Raw genomic sequence first — 19947 nt, forward strand, 5'->3', positions numbered from 1 at the left:
ATTCTTGCAATTCGAATTTCATTCATAATTACAATCAAGAGGCAGGCCAGAGAGTGAGACATTGACAAGGGGATGGTTCTGGGACTGGTTCTGGTTATCCTCCTTATCGACCTGGAAATTTATGTATCCAGGGCGAGTGTTTCCATCCCCTTTGCAGGTCTGGCTGGTCTGGTCCTTGCCTTTCCCTGATTTCTGGCTGCTTAAATATTTGCTCATTATTATGATTATTCTTTTATTTGTGGTGCTGCTGGCTGGCTGCTACTGCTACTGCTACTGCTACTGTTTCCTGGCGGTTTTAAAACTTCAATATTTGCGCTCAAATTACGCCGTTGGGAAAAGGGCTCTGTCTGGCCTTGGGGTTTCTTCTCTGCAGTTGCCAGAGGAGACGCTGGGAATGTGCGCCCAGGATTAGAGCTGGCAAATGAGCAGCTGTTGCCAGGGTGCGACTCTTCTCCGCTGTCCTGCATTTGCTCAGCCCACAGGTAATGAGCCTGGCAACAGGGATAATCAAATCAAATTATTCTTGGACAGGATTTTGCAATCATTTAACAGGAGCCTCCACTCACCTGTCTTCTCTGGCATGTGTAATTGGGTTTTGGTAAAAAGGGTCTGCAAAAAGAAAGTTGGTGCTGCCAAAAAGCTTATGCGAGAATTTCGCGCCACGAACCTCCCTCAAACACGTACGCTTCGATTCGAGTTAACGCGATTAATGCGGAGGCGCCACAGCACAGATAAAAGTTGGAGGCGAACTTCAAAGATTACGTCGATAATTAATAAAATTAAACACAAAAGCACTCAACTCCACACGGATGGCGACCGCAGGCTGAGGATTGCCGCTGCCAGTGCCAGTGCCAGTGCCGGTGCCAGTGCCAACTGACCTCTGACCCCGCTGGGTTTCGCTCTGCTCTGCTGTAACATTAGGCCGGCCGCAGGCGTGCCAAGTCCGGCGCTGGTCAGCTTCTGGTCGCATTAATTACAAACCAATGACCGCAAAGTCCCACACAGACAGAGGGAGGAGAGCGGAAGAGTGGGTATCGGGTTGATTGGATGACGGCAGGATGAAGCTCAAGGGGGGGCCAGAGTGGCAAAGAGGTTGGCATCTATAAGTTGGCACGGCGGCGGCACACTCATCGTGTCTTTAATTTGCGGTAATTTATGAAACTCATTATGCGCCTCGCTCTCGCTCTTTCTCTCACTCGGCCACAGAGTCGTCGGAGTCGCAGGCCAACGAGTGCGTGCCCGCAACCGCAAATATACAGAGAGAGGGAGAGCAAGAGAGCAGCGAAGAGAGGTGCAGGAGCAGGAGCAGGAGCAGGAGCAGAGCAGCGAGGAGAAGCACCGTTAGTCCTGAAGACCTCTTGAAAAAGTTACCATCACGGTGGTGGCTGTTGGGTCCGAAACTTTTCGCGTAATTTCATTTAAAGTCCTCGAAAGTTGCTAGTGCTTCGCAAGTTGCAATTGTTGTGTGGGTTGCCTGGCATTAAGTTTGTGGTTCGTACTTTTGTCTGTTTCGCTGGCTGCCTGTCTGTTTTTCCCTACTCCAGCCTAATGGCAGCAGTTCTCGCTCATTATCCTACTGATTTTTAGCACGAGTTTTGTGCTGCCGCCTGCCTGCCACCGAATTTGCACCTAAACCCACACACATAAATGTGGCATAAATCCAATTAGGCGGCACCGGCAACGCTTTAATTGACGGTGGTTGCCGCCGACTACGTGCTGGATGAGGCACCCTTGGTCATGCAGTGGAATGCTGCCGTGGGAAAAGTGGGAAAAGTGGGAAACGGGCGCCATAGAATGACGAATGGCTCTGAGCGGAGTAAATGAATTTCATATGCCGCTTTTGTTTGAGATATGAATGAATGAATGACTGCGGCGGTTGCTGGGGCTTGTGGTGGGTGTGGGTGTGGGTGGTTGGGATTTCGATCTGGTTTTTCTCTGGCTCTGGCTCTGGCTCTGGCTGTGTGCTCTTGCTCCTGTTTGTGGCCTACTTTCTACTAAATCCATGTCATCGAGAGGCAGCAGCAGCTGGATTGAAGTGTTCCCACTTGGCTCTAATTCACAGGTGTGCTCATTATGCCCTGGCACACGGGGGAATGGGATTTTGTGCGAATATTTGCGAAAATCATAAAAATCATGCTGTCAATCGATGGACGAAAAGACTTGCCATGATCAGATCGGGCGCTTTTTATGGAGTACAGAAAAATACTACAGAAAAGAAGAATCAGCCAGCCTCTAAATTGCCAGAACGAATAAATTTCAGGCTTAGGCTTCGCTTTTGCAAATTAAATCTTAACTAAAAGTAGACTCTTGTAGAATTTCGATGTATCCAAAAGTATGCAAGCAAGTTGAGATGTTTTTTCATTTATTCCTATCTCGGTTTCCCCCGCTATTTGTGTGCCTATCTGGGCGTGCTATGGCTTACTGTGATCGGGGAAATGTCCCAAAACATTTGCTACACATTCGAATCCAAGTCAGTAAGCGCCGCTTCATACTTACGGTTGCATTATAGTCGTAATTGTGGACTACTTTTGCTTTCCACTTACTTGCCAACATGTTTTTATTCCACTTTGAATGCATTTCTTTCACATCGTTAATCGAATTGATTACAACTTGTTAGCCAATTTGAAGGCTGCCTGTGTGCCGCACTGCCAATCCAAGGCGGAGCCCACTCGGGGGGCTCTGGCGCTGTCAGCGCCAGTCAAAGTGGCTGCCGTTTCTTACGCAAAACTGAAGAAGAAGTGACATGAACAGGAAACCCAACAGCCCAGAGGGACGAGATGGAAGCGTAGGAAGCGTCCTGTGAGCCACTGCGCTTGGCACTAAATTAAAATGTCAGTGTCGTGTTACTTCCGGCGCCAGAGTTGCCAGAGCGAGCGACGAGCGACGAGCGACGAGCGACGTCTCCTGCATTGCCACTTAAGTCAAATTGCATGGCTATAAATTTGGTGCCAATCAACTTAAACATGGCACATTATGCAATGACTGCAGACTGCAGCTCAGGCTGCCTCCTCTGCCTCCTTTTGTTGCAGCAATCCTGCTGCTCTCTCTAGCCACAAAACCCAATCAAAACGCATGGCATTTAATTTAAATTCATCCTTTTGTTTTGTTTTTGTTTTTTGATGTTTTTGCTTTATTTTTACCTTCGTTTTAAAACTGAATAAAAAAATATTGTATGTTTTGCTTCATGTGAGAGTGTCTGACTGTACGTGTGTATGCATCATAAATATTTTAGCTAATGTTTTTCTCTCTGTCGTTTTTTGCGTGTGCTGGCAATTTGTTGAATTGAATCAGAAAATCAGAAAGGCATACAAAATAGTTAACAAAGTGTTTTATTATTTGAACAGCGCCCGGGGGGCATAGCATTTCCTCTCTCAGCTGCCACCGTGTCTCTGTTGTGCATGCCTGGGAACTGCATACTCGCAGTCGTTCATTTTATTATTCACTTTATTCATTCTTGTTTTTTGAATGATGTGCCACATGCCGCGCTACATTTTGTGTCTGTCAGTCAAAATATCGTATATACTCTCGTGTGTATTCTCGTTTTATGTACTAAATAAAAAAGATTTTGATTTTGTTTCTCTTTTTTTTTTTTTTTGGAAATATATTTTTAATGGATTTCGTTTCGATTTTTGTGTGGGTGTTTTGGGAGGGACTCTTGAAATGAAAATATTATGCCTTTTACTTATTTACAAATAATAAGTAGATGTATATGTCTGTGTGTATATATATATATATGTATTTATGTATATATAATGTATATTCGCTTACTTTTTTAAGAGTGTATAATTTATATAATAAAGATTCTCATTTCGTATTCGTATTCCTTTTTTTAGCTTAATTTTATCCGTTTCTCTGTGTGTGTTTGCTTTTTGTTCATTTAACGAGATTTTCCTTTTGTTTGTTTCCGAATTATTCGCTTTATTTTTGAGTGTGGCATTTGCTCTCTCTCTCTCTTACACATTTGCTTACTAGTTAAATTCATTTCGAAATTGTTTAAAATTAACTACAATTTAGTTTAAGTTGCCGCTGCTGCTGGTGCTGCTGCGTATTTACTTTGTTTTGCAATTCAAGTAAATATATACAAATTACACATGTATTTACACATAAGTCTTAGCTACAAAAAATGTTTCGCATCGTGTGCAGTTTACCATTTATCGTTTATCGTCTATCGTTTATCGTGTGTGTGTGCCATTGTCAAAAAGTTGCAAAAAACACTTGAACGGGGAAATTATTTTGTAATAAAACATCGCACAGTTCACAAACAAAACATTTATATCGTTAACATACATAACTTAATGAATGAATCGCCGCTTCGTTGGATTGGTTTTTAGTTAGAGTAAAGACTTAACAATAAATTACAAATTATTTTAATATGATCATTAAAATTTTGAATTTCAACAAAAAGCTCGTCAGGGCGTAATCAAAAACAAATGCAAAAGAAAACAGAACACAATCAATGATTTCTTGAACGTTTAAATTAAATGCTAAATTTTTGAAATTATATTAAAGTTTTGTTGAATTGGAGGAGTTTGTTTTTGTGGGTTTTTCTCTATTTTTCAATTATTTGTAATAATTTTTTTAAGTTTTCTGTTGTAGTTTTTGTTTCTTCTTTTATCGTAGAACTTACTTAAAGCAACATTTTTTTGTTTTCTTTTTCAGATGTGTTTAAAATTTAAAACTAGTTTAAGGTAAGTTTTTTGTTTACTTTTTTTTCGTTTTTCTTGTTTGTTTTTTGTGGCAGGTCGTACTGTTTAAATATACTTTTTGTTTTCTTGCTTTTGTTGGAGAGTATCTGTGAGAAGAAAGCACAGAGCCAATGCGAATCACTTAATGGATTTAATTTACGATCTAGTCCGTAATGGATCCCTAAGCCTAGGTTGTTTGTGTGTGAGATTTTTACTTAAGTTTTCTTTGAAATTTCCTTACTCATTTCAACATTGGATGCCTTAAAGTTGTACCACTTGCACGCAAAACTGGGACCTAGATCATAGACTGTGTTACCTATTAACTACTATTTTATTTAGATCTATAACTGCTACCTGTTCGATCGATCGTGTAACATTAAGTGCTCGTCCAGTGGGGTGATGTTTGTGTGAGAATAGGTGTCTGCAATTGTAGCTGTAACTGTGTGTATCTGTATCTGTATCTGTATCTGTATTCTGCTTAATGCTTAATGCTTATGCCTATGCCTATCCATCATTTTGTAGCTGCTAGGGGGAAACCCCATATGGTATGGTATTTATATGTATATCATTCGTTGCCAATAAAACTCAACACACGCTCGCCGTCGTATCCCTCAACTAAGCCTACATAAAACATATATATTTATGTATATTTTAAATTATAAAAAAAGTATTCAAAAAATGGCCACTTTTCAAATTAGAATTTGAGTTCAGAAGGTTCAAGAAATAATATTAAAAACATTAAAGACTCTTTTTCGATGATGATGAATGTTGTTTGTGTGGATGTAGATTCGATGTGTGTGTGTGTGTGTGGTGTGTGTTGTGGGTGAGAGAGTTATATAGTTGGATAGATAATATATTGAGTGCTGAATTTGTTTGTTGCCGTTGCGTTTCGTTTTGTTTCTAGACAATTATTTCGCGTATGACGCGACGATTCCTGGCATTCGGCGTTGTCGAGTATTCGCCCTCGAAGCTGTCGTCGTAGCTGAGGGACATGTGCTGCTGTTGTGGTGGCAGGACCTCATCCTGTTCCATATGCTCCATATTGTACGGATTCGGCAGGCCGCTTACGTCGTGATATGGTGAATCTACACAGGGAAAGAGGGGAAAATTGTTTAAATTAGTTTCACCGAAATAGGCCTAAAATTGGGCAAATCATGCTCAAACAATTAAAAACAAAATGCTAATCAAAGCGTAACCCAAACGTAAAGCAAAGTAAAGTAAAAACAAACACACGATGAGAGTGTTTCGTGGATGGGTAGGGTATGTGGCAGGGTATGTCAAAATCATAGCAGAAGTACGGGGAAAAAAAACAAACGTAGGCTCGAAAGTAACTCAAAATTCTTCATCATCATTCAGGGTAATCGAATATTTTTGCCTTCGTCCTTTTGGCTGACTGGAAACTTACTTCAGCCTGCGCGCTCCGTTAGAGCGTAACATCCTGTATGATGTCCGCTGATGTTTCGTGGTTTCATTTATCAATATTTATATTTATTTTTTTGATGTTTTTTGGCATGAGTTGTGCGCAAGCCATGTGTGCGTGGGAGAGAGAGAAGATTGTAGAGTAGAGAAAAGCCAAAAAGTTAGGGCAAAAGTTGTCAAGTTTTTGATTGAAGTTGATGCGGCGGCAACTGCAGCTGAGGCTGCTGGTGAGAGATGCTCAGAGGTGCTTAAGGACTAGCTTAAAATGAGAACAAACACACACAGGGATACACAGGCACACACAGGCACACACAGGATATAAAGGCTCTTAGAGAAGCTAAAGGGGAGTGGAATTATGGCAATTATAAATATTTTTGCAGCTTGCAGTTTTGGGTTTTAATTTTGTTTTGTTTTCGTATATTTTGCATGGGAAAAGTAGAACTTTCAGCAGGGTATAGTTCCGCCATAAGAGAGTCTCACTTCAGTGAGTCACTTCAAAAGTCTCTTAATCCCATCCTCAAATCCTCACCCATTAAAGTTCAATAATTGATTGATCAGAAAACTCTTTCGCTTTATCTTTCAGGCTTTAAATTGTGCATTTAAGTATGGGGAATGCTGTGGGCCCACAGCAATTGTTTTCATTTACCAGTTGATTGCTTTTCCACTAACGAGAGAGAGAACAACAATGCCGAAGTGCAATTGTTGTCTGTGTTGTCTGTTGCCCCTTCTACGGTATCCCAATTGTAATCGAATTAGAGGAGAGGCTGGAAAGGACATGCATACGCATACCATCGGGATGGGTGTATGTGTTTGGTGCTGGGCAGACCATGTAAACAGCCCATTAATTTATAATCAAAGAACTTGGCAGGGACTCGCTCCTCCAGAGTGCTGTCCCGTCCCGTCCACTTGGCTTGGCTTTGGGTTTGGGTTTGGGTTTGGGCTGGGTTGCAGTTGGCAAACATCTTTGTCTGCTACAAATTGTTGCATATTTAAGCACATCCATTCACGTTTACTCCTCCATCCCCCACAATTACTCCTTGTCTCCCTGCTGAAGAATGTCCGCAGCTCTTTTGCTCATGCAAATCCTTCCTAAAAAAAGGATTCAAATACTAACAACCTTCGAGCATTCACACGCTTTTGGCTTTCGCTTTTGGCTTTGGCTGGGCTCTGCTGCTTGCTGCTGGCTGCTGCTTTGTGTGCCAAATCGTTGGGAAATTTATTGGAATTTGAATTTCAAAATAGTCGATAAAAAAATAGAGAGAACGAATCGAAAAATCGCCGCATCGAAATGGTTTTCTTTTTTTTGCTGGCCAAATACCAATGTGTGAATGTCCCCCCTGGTCGCTCCCCTTCCTGCTCGGCACAAATGTAAAACGTAAATCCTTTTTAACAACTGCTCTTTAACATATTCCTCCTCTTAGTCCATGCCTCTTCTGGGTGGCGGTTTCTCTTGGCCGTGTGAACATTTCTAAGCGCGTTTGTCGCCATCCTCCAGCGCCTCGACTCGGATTTCGTTTCTCCTTCGCTTTGGCATCTGCATAAACTTGACCCAAAAAAAGTGGAGAAACAGAGGGGGAGAGGGGAGACGCTGGGCAAGGGCTGACTCTGTTGCAAGCCGGAAAGCCAAGTGGAGAATGAATCCTTTTTTCTTGAAATATTTCCCTTTTTTTGTTATTTGGTAGATTTTTAAAGATTTTTTTTGGCTCATGCTTTGCGACCACTCTCGTAGTTTATGGCCAATACGTGAGGCTGTCTGTTCGTGTGTGTGTGTGTTTATTATGCGCATAACTTAATTGTGTGTGTGCCCCGCCTACACACCGTACGCCTCCTCCCTGTGCACCTCTCCTCCTGGCCCTCTGTTTATTGTTGCTTCTGGTGATAGTTTTTCCCCCACTGTTTTTCAATTTCCATTCTCCTCTCTCCCACTCCCGCCTGCCCATTCCCATTCCCATTCCCATCTCTATCTCTCAACTCAACAACTTAATCGTTTTTGCGTTAAGCATACGCACTGTTGGACTCCACTTTGGACGCCACCTTTTTCCACACACAGCCACAACCCACGCACAAGATGCAAATTTTCTTCTCCCTGTGTAAGTTTTTCTTTTGTTTTTGCCAACCCTTTTTCGCCCCTCGCTCCCTCTGTCTGTCTGTTATTCTTGCTGCTGGCTGCTGGCTGCTGCCCTCTCTCTCTCACTCCCCCTTGCTCTCTCTCTCTCATATCCTTTTTGTTTTAGTTTGTTATGCTAAGCCCGTAATAACCCATTTTTTGTGTGTTCGTTCCTTAGTTTTTAGTCAATTTTCGGAAACGTCGAAAGTAAACAAATTGCAGATGAGTTTATCCCACAAACACATGCACACAAAGGCACACACACACACACACATCTCCGGCTACACTTGGAAAAAATATGAGGCATGTCAGAGGGGAGTCGATGAATTTTTACAAACATTTCCAGAGCAATTTTCTATGCAAACATTTCTCCATACAAAAAGTATTCCCCATTGTTCAGAGCACAGCAGTTTATCCATAGTTATCCTCATTTTCTCTCACTGCAACAAAACAAGGAGAACAAGGCAGCCCAAACAAGGACTTAAAACATATAAAAAGTAGTAGCAAAAGCGAAAGCAAAAGCCAAAGCGCTTATCATTTGTTGCCTTTTGGCTGCCTTCGCCTTGGACTCTCTCCACTGCCACTGCCACTGGCTTTCTCTCATCTTTTAAACTCCATTTCCACACTATCTAGCAGCTATCCAGCTACCATTTTCACATGCTCCTGTAGTGACTCCCAAATCCACTTAGTGTGTGTTTAGTGCTCTGAAGTGTGCTCAGTCCTTCGACTCCTGCTGCTGCTCCCTGCAACTCCCTTTTGCTCGTTTGCTGTTGCAGAAAAATCCTGACTCATGTGATTTATCTGATTTCCCAATAGCAGAGCCCTGTAGCCTTGCTTATCCGCCCGCTTGCCACCTTTATTTCCTGGAGCCCAGCCAGCACGAGAGTCGAGCGCCATGAACAAGGTTTTTATGGCACTTTGAATAAGTTTTCCTGTCATTGGCGAAGCATTTATTGCTCCGCCCAGCCTAAAGGCAAACTGCACTACGAGCATTTCAACGCGAAGATAAACGAAAGATGTGGGCCCCCAAAAGGATTCGAGAGCAGATTCCAGCCATGCAGATGCACGGATAAAATGGAGCAAAGAGGAAACTGGCAAGGCCTATTATTTCCGCTTTAATTTCGAGATCATTTAGCAGTTTTTTTGGCAAGTGTTTCTATAAAATTCGCTGCTCAAATGTTAACTTAAAGCCGCTCTAAGCAAGCCCCTACATGGCGCACAAATTACTTAACTTACGCTCATTCATACATTTCTTTCATTCCCTTTTTGCCCCACAAATTTGTCGTGTATCTGCATGTGTGTGTTTGTGTATCTCGGATATTAATCAAAATCGTTTATGTATATTCATGAAGTAGCAATTTGAATAATCTGCTAAAAGCTTTGTGGGATAATCGGCTACCAGCTCTCATTCCTTTGGTGTTTTATCTCCCCCCTTTGTGGTTTTTGCTCTCCCTCCCTCTCTGTCCCTTCCGTTGTCTCTTTTGCACTCTTTGCTTTAATGATGAATTAAAGCCATTTACATGTGTGTGTGTGTGTGTGTGTGTGTGCGTGTCTGTACATCTGACAAAAGACCAAACAAAAGCGCTCAACTGACACAAAAGTCTGCATAATCAATCAGTCAGTATGGGTCCTACAGCCGCCCCCCTTCTTGGGCCACTCTTTGGCCCTGTTCCTCCTTGCTCTCTCATTGCTGATTTTATAACCTTCTTCGCATGTTAACAGCTGAGAGCAGAAAAAGGAGGAGAGGCGGAAGAGGAGGCAGACGCTGCCTGGCTGCCTGCTTCTTGCTTACGCAGCATTTTGGCGCCTGGCGCAGACTTCCTTCCGGCCAGGACCGCCGCTCATCGAATGCCGCTCCACAGCTCCCCGCCGCCTTCCACCATGTGGACTTCCCCCCTAACCCCTTTGATCACTCACTTATTTGCTGCTGCATTTTGCATTGCACAAAAGTCAGTACTTCGGCCTGCGAGTGGTAGTGGGGGGTAGTGGGGTTCAAGTTTTGTGAGTTTGGCAAGTGTAAAAGCTTTTAGACATACAAATACGAACACACATGGATAGTAGTCCTCTGGCACACACACACACACACACACACACAGATGCTTATGCACACACATGGCAAGGGGTTGGGGTTGGGGTTGGGGCTACAGTTGCATGCAGCCAAGCTGTGCATAAGCTGACATCAATGTAATGAAGATGTATTTGCATATTGTAGCACTGTCAGTCCGTGCCACTACCCCTTACCCCGCATCCACTCAACCCTCCAAGCATCTGTCGCTTGTAGCATCTGCTGCTGCCTTCTGCTCCCTCTTCCATGCCCTCCACTGTTGGCCTGGCTTTTAGTTTGCTTTGCTTTTGATGGCACTCATGGGGGATCTACGACTCGTATCTGCTGCTGCTGAATCCTTCCATTGCTGCGAAGCCTCTTCCATGTGTCCTGCTGCTCCTTCCCTATCTACTGGTAGTTCTGGTTCCGCTAGTTCCCTCGCTTCTGCTGCTTATTTTCTTCTCCACTATTATTATTGTTGCTACTTTTTATTGGCATGCAATAGTTGCTCCTGCTGCTGCTTCCCCCGTCTGCACAATCTCTCCCAGCTCTTTCCTGCTTATCTTTGGACAGCTGTGCCTTTCGTTTTGGCATTTCCAAAATGTTTTCTTTCCAGCATTGCTTGCGATTATGATAGATACACTTGGGGAAGGGTATAAGGAATTTTTCTTCAATATATTTTTAAAGATTTTAGGAACAGTTTTTGGCGTCACTTTTCATACATTTCAGATTTCTTCTATGCACAACCCTAAGCTATTTTTACCCTTTTTCCAGTGCCCTTTTCTGCGCTGTTTCTTCAAGTGTATTTCCCTAGTTTTTGTCTCTTTTTGTTCGCTGCCTGCTTCTGCGTTTAACCTCAGGGCAAACATTGACATCGCATCGCATATCCGCCTGACCATCAGGCTTGTCATGTTTTCTTCGCTGTGTCTGTGGGTGTGTGTGTTTTTTGGTGTCTCCCTTTTTATTGCATTTTATATGCACGCACCAAAGCGCAAAGAGCAACGCAGAGAAGCCAGCAGCCAAACAAAAAAAGAGAACCTCCAGCTAACAATATTCAGCAGGCTAAAAAAAACAACATTCTGGCAATAAAACCCCAAAAAAATACAACAAACAGCAGCAAAAAAAGTGTGGTATTTTTTTGCGGGTTTTTGGTGCTCATAAAGCGTAAAGATAACACACACACAGACACAGAGGCACGCCACACGTGCCTCATCTCGCCTCATAGTTGTGGCCACAACAGATACACAAATACAGAAATATTCCAAGAGAATATTGCGCATACGAGACGCTGGCGCTTTACAGTCACTGCCGACACTGTACCGCTGCCACAGTTACAGTTGCCACACACATAGCAGCTCCAGCTCCGCCGATCCGCAGCCGCATCCGCATCCAGGGGGGGGGGGGGGCTGTTCATCTTTCGCTTTGGTTCAGCGTTCAGGCTACGGTTCGGTTTTTATTATTTAATATTTTAAAACACTTGCGGGGTGTTATTGGCATTGCAACACACAAACAGTCAGAGCGGCAGGAAGGCAGAGGGACCACAAATATATAATAAAATACACATAACAAAACATGCGGGGCCATGCGGCAGAAAATGGATTCCTTCAACGCTCCCTGCCGTCCCACCCACCGTTCAAACTGCCAACGTGCAAAATTCGAACACACTCAGAAAGCACGAACAGTCAGAGACAATTTGGGCAGAAGAAAAAGGCAGGGACTACACTTGAGAGTCGCAGATGGAAATACACTTGCAGGAAGTTGAAATTGGGGATTGAATTTGGTTGAAATATTAAAATGAAGTGTTTATTGGCTGATTGTTTCACAGAAAATTATGTGATCCAAGATCTGCTCGAAGATTATGTTTGCTAGCAGCCAAAAGAGGGATCTGTGCGGGGAAGTCTTCAGCTGTTCAGCTGTTCAGCTGTTGATTTCCCATTACAAAATATAATCAAATCTACTTAAAGTATTCCTTGGAGATCCTTTTTTGCTTGCCTTCGCCAAGATCTTCCCTAAGTCCCAATACCCTCGCTCCATTCCAGAGTACTGCTGCCAATCTGCAGCTGCCAAAGGGCAGAAAGGTTCCTTCCACTCTCCTACTCTACTCCTTCCACATCTGTCCTGCTTTTGCGGCATTTGCTGCTTGTTTGCCGCTTAAAGCAAAACTTTTTTTTGTGGCCAAAGACTTAAAGCCCAAGCCAACAGCTCGCACAAAAATATGAAGCTGATACACATGGATGAAATATTATTGCTTATTTGTGACATGTTTCAAAACACACAGACAGAGAGTGTGTGTGTGTGTGTGTGACCCTTGGACAGTGTTTATAATTAGCATGGCCAAAAAGGATGCCCTCTAGGACGCCTCTCTAGTGCTTAAGTTGTCATAACCCGAAGAGACCCAAAGCAAAGCCACCCAAAATGCCATTTTGAGGGTGAAAGTTTTGTGCCCTACTTTGACATAGGCACTGGCGGGAGACCTTTCTTACTCTTTTTCTCAGACCTTCCTCCCCCGCCATATCCTCCAACATCAGCAGCAGCTTAATGTGTCACAAAATTGCAAACTTTCTGGGCAAAAGTTTATCAATCAAAATGAGGAAAACAAAACAAGGAAAACCCTCTAACTAAATCTGTTTGGAATCTGTGTTTCGGGTGTTTTTTATTGGCTCTACAAGGGGAGGGATCTGTGGATTTTCGGGGATTTTTTGAGTGAGTTTTGGGCTTTGAAAACATGGCCTTGGAGATGCATCTTTCAGCTCATTCTTTCTGCATCATTCACTCGCATTTATTGCTCGCTTCTGTTAGAGACATTTCCATACATTTATTCGCCCATTCATACACTCATTTACTGATTGTTAATCTATTCATTTAATCCTTCAAGAGGCACTCACCTAAATGCTGATCAACACGCTTCTTGGGCTTCTGCACGGATGCATAGGGATCGCTGCAGTAGTCCTGTCGGGACGGATTCTGGCTGTTCCTCAAATTGTGATACTCATCGCCCACCTGGCTGGGTGTGGCCGTCAAGTGTGGATATGGTGCGTAGTCATCGACGGCGCCATAGCCGCCATGGGTCAGTGGGTCGTAGCCGTAGGTGGGCTGCTGTTCCACATATTGATTGAGCGGTGCCTGCACCATGCTCTGCTGATTGCCCACCGCTGCCGCGGACATCTTCACCTGCCACAACGAGTCCTGGGAGTTGACACTGCCGCCGTTGTTCGAATTCGAGTAGTTGTTCTCCATGTAGCCCATGTTGACCCCTGTAAAGAGAGAGCGAAAAAAAAGTATGATGAATGTTTCAGAGCAAGGACAAAGTAGTTCAGGGATGTGATTCTCTGGCTCTGTGCCCAAGCGACACAAACGAGCGAAAGTTTCGACAATCAAATAAATTGTAATTAAAAGTTTAAGTTAAAGCTAAAGTTTTACTTTTATTTATTGATTAAAACATAAAAAATTGCCACCAAAATGGCAGCTCCAGCGTGGAGTTGCGGCGTCAGACATGTCCTAATTAATAGTTGCCTTAAAATCTATCCAAGACTCATAAAACCTTTCAAGCTCTCCCCCTTCTAAAGGACATTTTTACGAGGAGGCATGTCCGCACGGCGGTGCCTGTTACGCTGGAGCAGCTGCTGCTCCTCCATGGAGCGGCATTTCCTACTACTACTTCCTCTTGCTGGTGGTACTTCTGTTCCTCTTTCATGCCTTGGCACCTCCTCCTGCACTCATTCATTGTTCCCTGCTGCTCCTTTGTTGGGTGTTGCGTGTGCCTGCCTCACTGGCTGTGTCCTGGTCCTCGTCGTATTTATTATTATTTTTATATCGTGATAAATCACTCATAAATATTAAACGCACGCTTTGCTGGCAACACAAAAACTTTTTGAATTTTGAGTTGTGCGCAGCGCCATGAACGGCGGAAATGTGTTCCCAAAAGTGTTTTCTCAGGAAAAATAAAACTTCTTTCCAAGAACTAATTTTCTACTTTATTTTTAGGAGCATCTTTCAGTTGGAAATTAAACTGCTAATGAGGATTTGGTTATTACTTTTAGTGGCCATCATTATTGCTCTATTTCTCAAAGAGTTTTCCCCTGCCGCTGCATATTTTTTAGCATTTATTCTCTTTAGCATTTCCTCTCTCAGAAAACACCAAAAGTTTTGCTAGTTTTCCTGTTGGCATCCTCCGTTTTCGGAACATTTTTCGTTGCGCATCGAAAAGTATGCAATAAAATATTCGATTTGTGCGAATTTTTGTTCAGATTGAGTGGAGAAAGACCCAAGTAGAGTAGAGCAGGAGGTCAGAGGTCCTCATGGGAATGATTCGCAGACATGTGCGTGGCTTTTAGGTTCAGTTTTATGACAAGTTTCCTGGCGAACTATTCGCGTGGTGTGCCTTTTTTTGGCGGTGGGGCGTGATAATTTTTATGATTATCCATAAAACTAAAACAGTAATAATATTAACTTCATTTACATTTCATGCGCTGTTTCTTCTATTCTATGGCCCCATGCGATTTGCATATTTGCTTCAGTCATTTTATGCCAGCAGATTCCGTTTCGTTTCTTGTGGGAGTAATTCTTGTATTTCTGGAGAAGAATTCCTTCCTCCAAGAGCAATTCCACGGGCAGGCAGGAAAAAATATGAGCGGAGCACTGAAACTTTTCAATTGGATAAGCATCAAAAATACGGAGAATCTTTTGCAAACGGATGAGGAGGAGGCAAGGCAACTTTTGATTGCTCAAGTTTTTGCCTGCCTGCCTGCCAACACAATGAGCAAAATATTTGACCGAAATAACAAAATTTCCACTCTCTTGGTGCTACCAGTTGGCAGTCTCTCCCTCTCTCTATTTTGTGTACCCTTTCACATCAGAGGGTAATACGAGTTGAGCAAGGGGTTTGGCCTTGAAGGAAAGGAAGTGTTGGGCAGTCGTAAGATCTGTGGAATCTTCTAGGAACTATTTCTCGCATTGTATGCCTGTGGTAATCAATTATTTATTCCTAATAAGAATCCCTTTAAATTGTAATAAACTACAATTTGGCGTGTTTTTATATCCCGACAAAACCAGATGAAATTTTCGAATTTTATTCATAAAATAATCATTCTCCAGGGTATCTAAAGCTTCGTTCTGCCTTCGATAAGCATTTACCCACTTGTTTTGCCAACCACTGATGAACAATTTTAATGCATTTCCATTGTCTGGGAATGGAACATTTCGCAGTTGTGTTGCCTGCTTCAACAGCAGGAAAGAGCGGAACTCCTTAAGAAATTAAATGGGAATTTGGCAGTTAAAGGGGAGGTTGGGGTGGAAGTACTTGCTCCTCGAAGTAGTGTGTGTTTGTGTGTGTGTGTGTGTGTGGCACAAATCGGGGACGCAATTAAAGTTTGTCAAAGTTTCGTCCGCATTGATTTGTGCAAATAACAACAACAGTTGCGGCATAGTTCTGGATCCGCAATAACGACTAGCAGCAGTCCCAGTCGCAGTCCTGCTTCCCGCACTTCATGTGATTACCCCCTGCCCACATCTTATTGCTTATTAAACCCGTTCCCTGCCCGGACTCTCAGCAGCAGTTTGTGTGTGTAAAAACCTTTTCATGTAAACAAGTTCTGGGACGACCCACAAAAGTGCTTGAGAAGGGGGAGGAGTAGGAGCAGCGGTTAAAGTTTCTCTGCCGCCGAAGCTCTAATTCACTCGACAAACTTTTCAACCGGAAGCGCTTACAATTATGCAACATTTTTGTGCAGCAGCAACAGCAACAGCCAGCAGATGAAGGAGAGGCGCAGGCAGATGGCAGATGAAGAGCAAAAGGAGAGCAAAAGCACTAGAATACGCACAATAAAAACAGTTTCAAATGCCATTAACGGTTAACTAAATAGCATGGCACCAGAGAGCGCACCAGAAGGAGAGCAAGAGAGCGCCACTGAGAGTTGGCACAACTTTTGCTCCACTCACACTTGCTGCCTGCTGCCTAGCACTTGGCTTCTCGGCCAGCTTGCACCTCAAGCTCTCGGGTGTTAATGGCAGTCGCCTCCTTATCTGCCTTCCGTCTCCTCCTCCTCCGCTCTCTCTCTCTCTGTCTCTCTGCCCTAACCCGCTCTCTTCATCGCTGCTCGACCTTTTCTGTTGCTCTGCACCCTGTGCTGCTGCTGCTGCTGCTGCTGCTGCTCCTTGTTGCACTTTTAATTAGCGACGCGACGCGACGCGATGCGAGTCGAGTCGAGGCCCGAGGGTCGTAAGGCAGGGGCAGAAGGCTGCCTGGCATTTGCCCTAAATGCGCTTAAATGTTGCAGGAACAACCAAAGGGCCGCACGAGGAAAGTGTGCTGGAAGGGGGAAGTGGAACAGGAGGGGCAGGACTAGGCACGTTGAGCTGCTGTTGAGTTTTCTGCACTTGCCGCCGTGTTGCACTTTTCTACAGGCATGTTTTTTGCTTTTACACTTAGAGAAACTCAGTTGAGAAATTCTACAAAATTGTACAAAAGTACAAAAATAATTTCTAGAAAGTGGAGAACATTTTTTCCTAGCTACCAGCCAAAAAATGGCAGTTCCGAAACACTTTTCAATATACTTTTAGATACTTTTAACAATTCCAGAAAGCCATTCAAGGACGCACATTTTTCAACTGCTTTTAAAGACTGTTTAAAACATTACAGAAATTCCACAAAAACTGTGATTATTCTTAGAAGAAATGACTTAAAAAACAGCAAAAAAGAAACATTAAAGACATATCTTCCATTTAAGTTAAATTTAGTTTAATTGAATTACAAATGAAACCTCGTTCCTTTTCTGCAGTGTCCTACAATCTTTTGTTTCCATGTTAATGTTGGTGTTGCCGAGTGTTCTATAGGAAGGGAGTGGGAGTGGCAGTGGCAGTGGGCAATGGGTAGTGGGAGAGGCCTCTGCCTAAAGTTGTCCAAAAACTTTTGCGCTCTCGCAGACTCAACCTCAGCCTCAGCCTCAGCTTCACTTTTCCCCTTTTTGCTGTTTTTTCTGCTCTCTATTTCTTGTAGCTGTGTGTTGAAAGCATGAATGAAAACTCGAGGGGGGGGGTTAGCAAAGAGCAAGGGGCCCGCCAAAGTGCAGTACAACATTTTTGTAAGGCTGTTGGTTACGACCTGTAGATACGGCGGCCCCAGGGCGACTTCTACCCTTTCCTTCTTTTTCCTTTTTTTTTTTTTGCCACCGATCTTTAGTTTGTTTTTAGTGATTTTTTTGCTGTTACTTGAGCGAAAGATTTTTGCTGGCATATCTTTTGAGTGGGGAGTCTATGGATTCTAAAGATAGTCGCCGTCCCGTCGCGGGTATTGAATATTTTAAATGAGACACAAAACTCTTGACCCTTTTTTGGCTTTGGCTTCTATTTTGCAGTGAAAGTTTTCCTTACTTTGAATGGGAAAGTTCGTTAAGGAGTGAGTTGCTTTGGATTTTAGGGGATGTTAAGGATGTGAAGCTTCTACCCACAGAATTATTAGGTGTATTCTGAGAATGTTTTGGTTCTGTTGATTCCACTTTCAAGAGAATTGGTAGAAAATAAATATAGAAAATATTTTTCATCTTTCATGCCTTTTTTTTTGTTACTTTTTTTACTTGTATCTGAAAGTATTCCCAAACTGTTTCCCTTAGTTCCCTTTCGCTTTCATCATACCCTTCCCTCTCCCTGCTTCACCCTTCCCTTTCAATTTCGCTGACTTTTCATTCATCAGTTAGTTGTGTGTGTGTGTGTGTGTGTGTGTGTGTTAGCAACTGTGTTTAGATTTAAGCCAATTAGCTTTGCTGGGCCGAGTGGCAGTGGCTGTAGAAAAAACAAAAGCCAGCACAAATTGGGAGCTCATAGATTTGTGTCTTTGAATGGTCATCCCGTACCCCGCCCCATCCACGGCTCTAGTGTGCGGTCAGACGGTCAGGCCGTGCCAAGGCCCCCCTACAATACGGAGGGGGAGCCGGAGGAGGTGGATCTTCGCTGAAACCGCCAGCTGTTTGGCTGGTTACAAGACAAACATGTTCGAGAGGCAATCACTGGGAAAAAGCGAGAGAAGAGAAGAGCCTAAAAGGCTCGGCTGCATGCAGCATAGAATGTGAAGCATGCCCCACCAATGCCCTTTCCCTCACCCTTCTGCCACCACCGTGGTTGCGTTTTTGGGGCGCGCAAAACTATTTTGCGGCTATTTGCTTTGCGGGGCCATCGTTGGCCATGTTGCCTGCATTTTAAGCCCCCATAGAAAGCCAGCAACAACAGAACCCACAGAATAGCAACCAAAACTATGGCCCAAATGGGTGAGGCCGGGGTTAGGGGTGGCCCGTCGACTGCCTAGTTCATGGCTTTATTTATTTAGCGAATAAATTTGTCGAGGCGAGCGCGAGATTCTTTCCATTTTATTTTCTATTCTTTTCACAGAAATTTTTGCAACGGCTGGTTGACTCTTGTGCATGCCCCACGCGACACACGACATGCCACGACATTTGTTTGCATTTATTTTTGGGTTTTTGGGTTTCCCATTTAGATTTTGTTTTGTTTTGTTTTCTGTTTGCATTTATTTGCCAGGACGAACGCGTTCCAGCCAATGTCTAGCCGTGGGCGTGTCGTCAGCTGGCACAGCCTCCAACTCAGACTCTGCCTCGGACGACGACTTTAGTTTCTATTTTCCCTCAGAGAGTGCAAAAAACTTTCAACGCACCACAAACTGCAAGAACTTAAATGGCGAAGCTGCTTCAAAACTTAAAGTGTTTTCTGCGGGGTAGATTTTTGGCTGATAGATGTTGGAGAGTTCCAAACTTCTTTCCCCAGCTAATCCTATATTTAGTCGCTTACTTTTGTCCACCAATTGCCCTGCTGTCCAGTGTAATCTTCGCTCTCCAATCCCACCACAAAGCAAATTCAACCACAGCGAGGCGACGACTCCATTTCCTTTGCCCTTTCCACCCATTCCCCCTCTGTCCGTAGTCTTCTCCTCTGCGTCTGGGCTGCACTTTCTCTGTCTGCAGCTCCGTTCGTTCGTTCGTTCGTTGATTGTTTTTATTGTCGTGGAGCTAGGAGTGGAGTGGGATGTGGGGGTTACATGCAAAGTTCATTAGGTATTTGGCCTACGACGAAAGCAATTGCCGCTTGCTGCTTGCCACGTGCGGGGAGGGGGCATGGGGCAAAACCGTTAACGAGCCCGAAAAGTGCAGGCAACTACAACAAATGGAGACCCAAACTCCTGCCTGCCGCTGCCACGTGGAGTCGCCGCGTCGAACGATTGTTCTGGGGCTGCGAAGGATTTTTGGGTTGTGCAGCAGCATCTGGCAAAGGACATTTTCGCTCTCTCGTTTGAGTTTGGGGACTCCTTAAGCGGCAATTAGCGCTTACAATGAAATGGATAGGCGGCAAGGGGAGGGAACAGGGCTGGGGCAGGAGCAAATGGAGTTTCCTGCATCGTTGTTTGTCTCGCCGCCTGCTCTGTTGTTGCCCCAACACTTCCCTGACTCTCACTCTCACTCTCCCAATTGTACTTCCTTCTCCCTTGGCGACTCTCTCCCTCTCTCTCTGCCCTTTCAACCCTTTATTATTCATGCCACTTTCACTTGGCAAATTAGCTGCTACTGCCACTGCCACACACACACACACACAGGCAATCCTTGCTGCTGCTGCTCCTGCCACATCTACTACTCCCTTTTGCCACTTAATACTCCACTTGTACCCACAGCCTCTACTCCTTTCTCTCTCTCTCC

At 43.9% G+C, this 19947-nt stretch overlaps 1 protein-coding gene across 3 annotated transcripts in view; it reads right to left on the reverse strand.

The window, feature by feature from the left end:
- LOC117582543 (Down syndrome cell adhesion molecule-like protein Dscam2) overlaps window positions 1–19947 on the reverse strand; it is a 117668-nt gene that overhangs the window by 7511 nt on the left and 90210 nt on the right. Inside the window, exons 8-10 of one of the 3 annotated variants that reach the window (XM_034270353.1) lie at window positions 13141–13509; window positions 6091–6137; window positions 5733–5770 (exon numbers count right to left, since the gene is read on the reverse strand). In XM_034270353.1, coding sequence (XP_034126244.1) covers window positions 6109–6137; window positions 13141–13509 — 398 coding nt within the window. In that variant the 3' untranslated portion in view covers window positions 5733–5770; window positions 6091–6108. Of the gene's footprint in view, window positions 1–4725; window positions 5771–6090; window positions 6138–13140; window positions 13510–19947 lie in introns of those variants that run through there. The other 2 variants (XM_034270351.1, XM_034270352.1) reach the window with 2 other exon arrangements.

The sequence above is a fragment of the Drosophila guanche genome, unplaced genomic scaffold (genome assembly GCF_900245975.1).
Source record: "Drosophila guanche unplaced genomic scaffold, DGUA_6, whole genome shotgun sequence".
Classification (NCBI taxonomy): Eukaryota; Metazoa; Arthropoda; class Insecta; order Diptera; family Drosophilidae; genus Drosophila; species Drosophila guanche.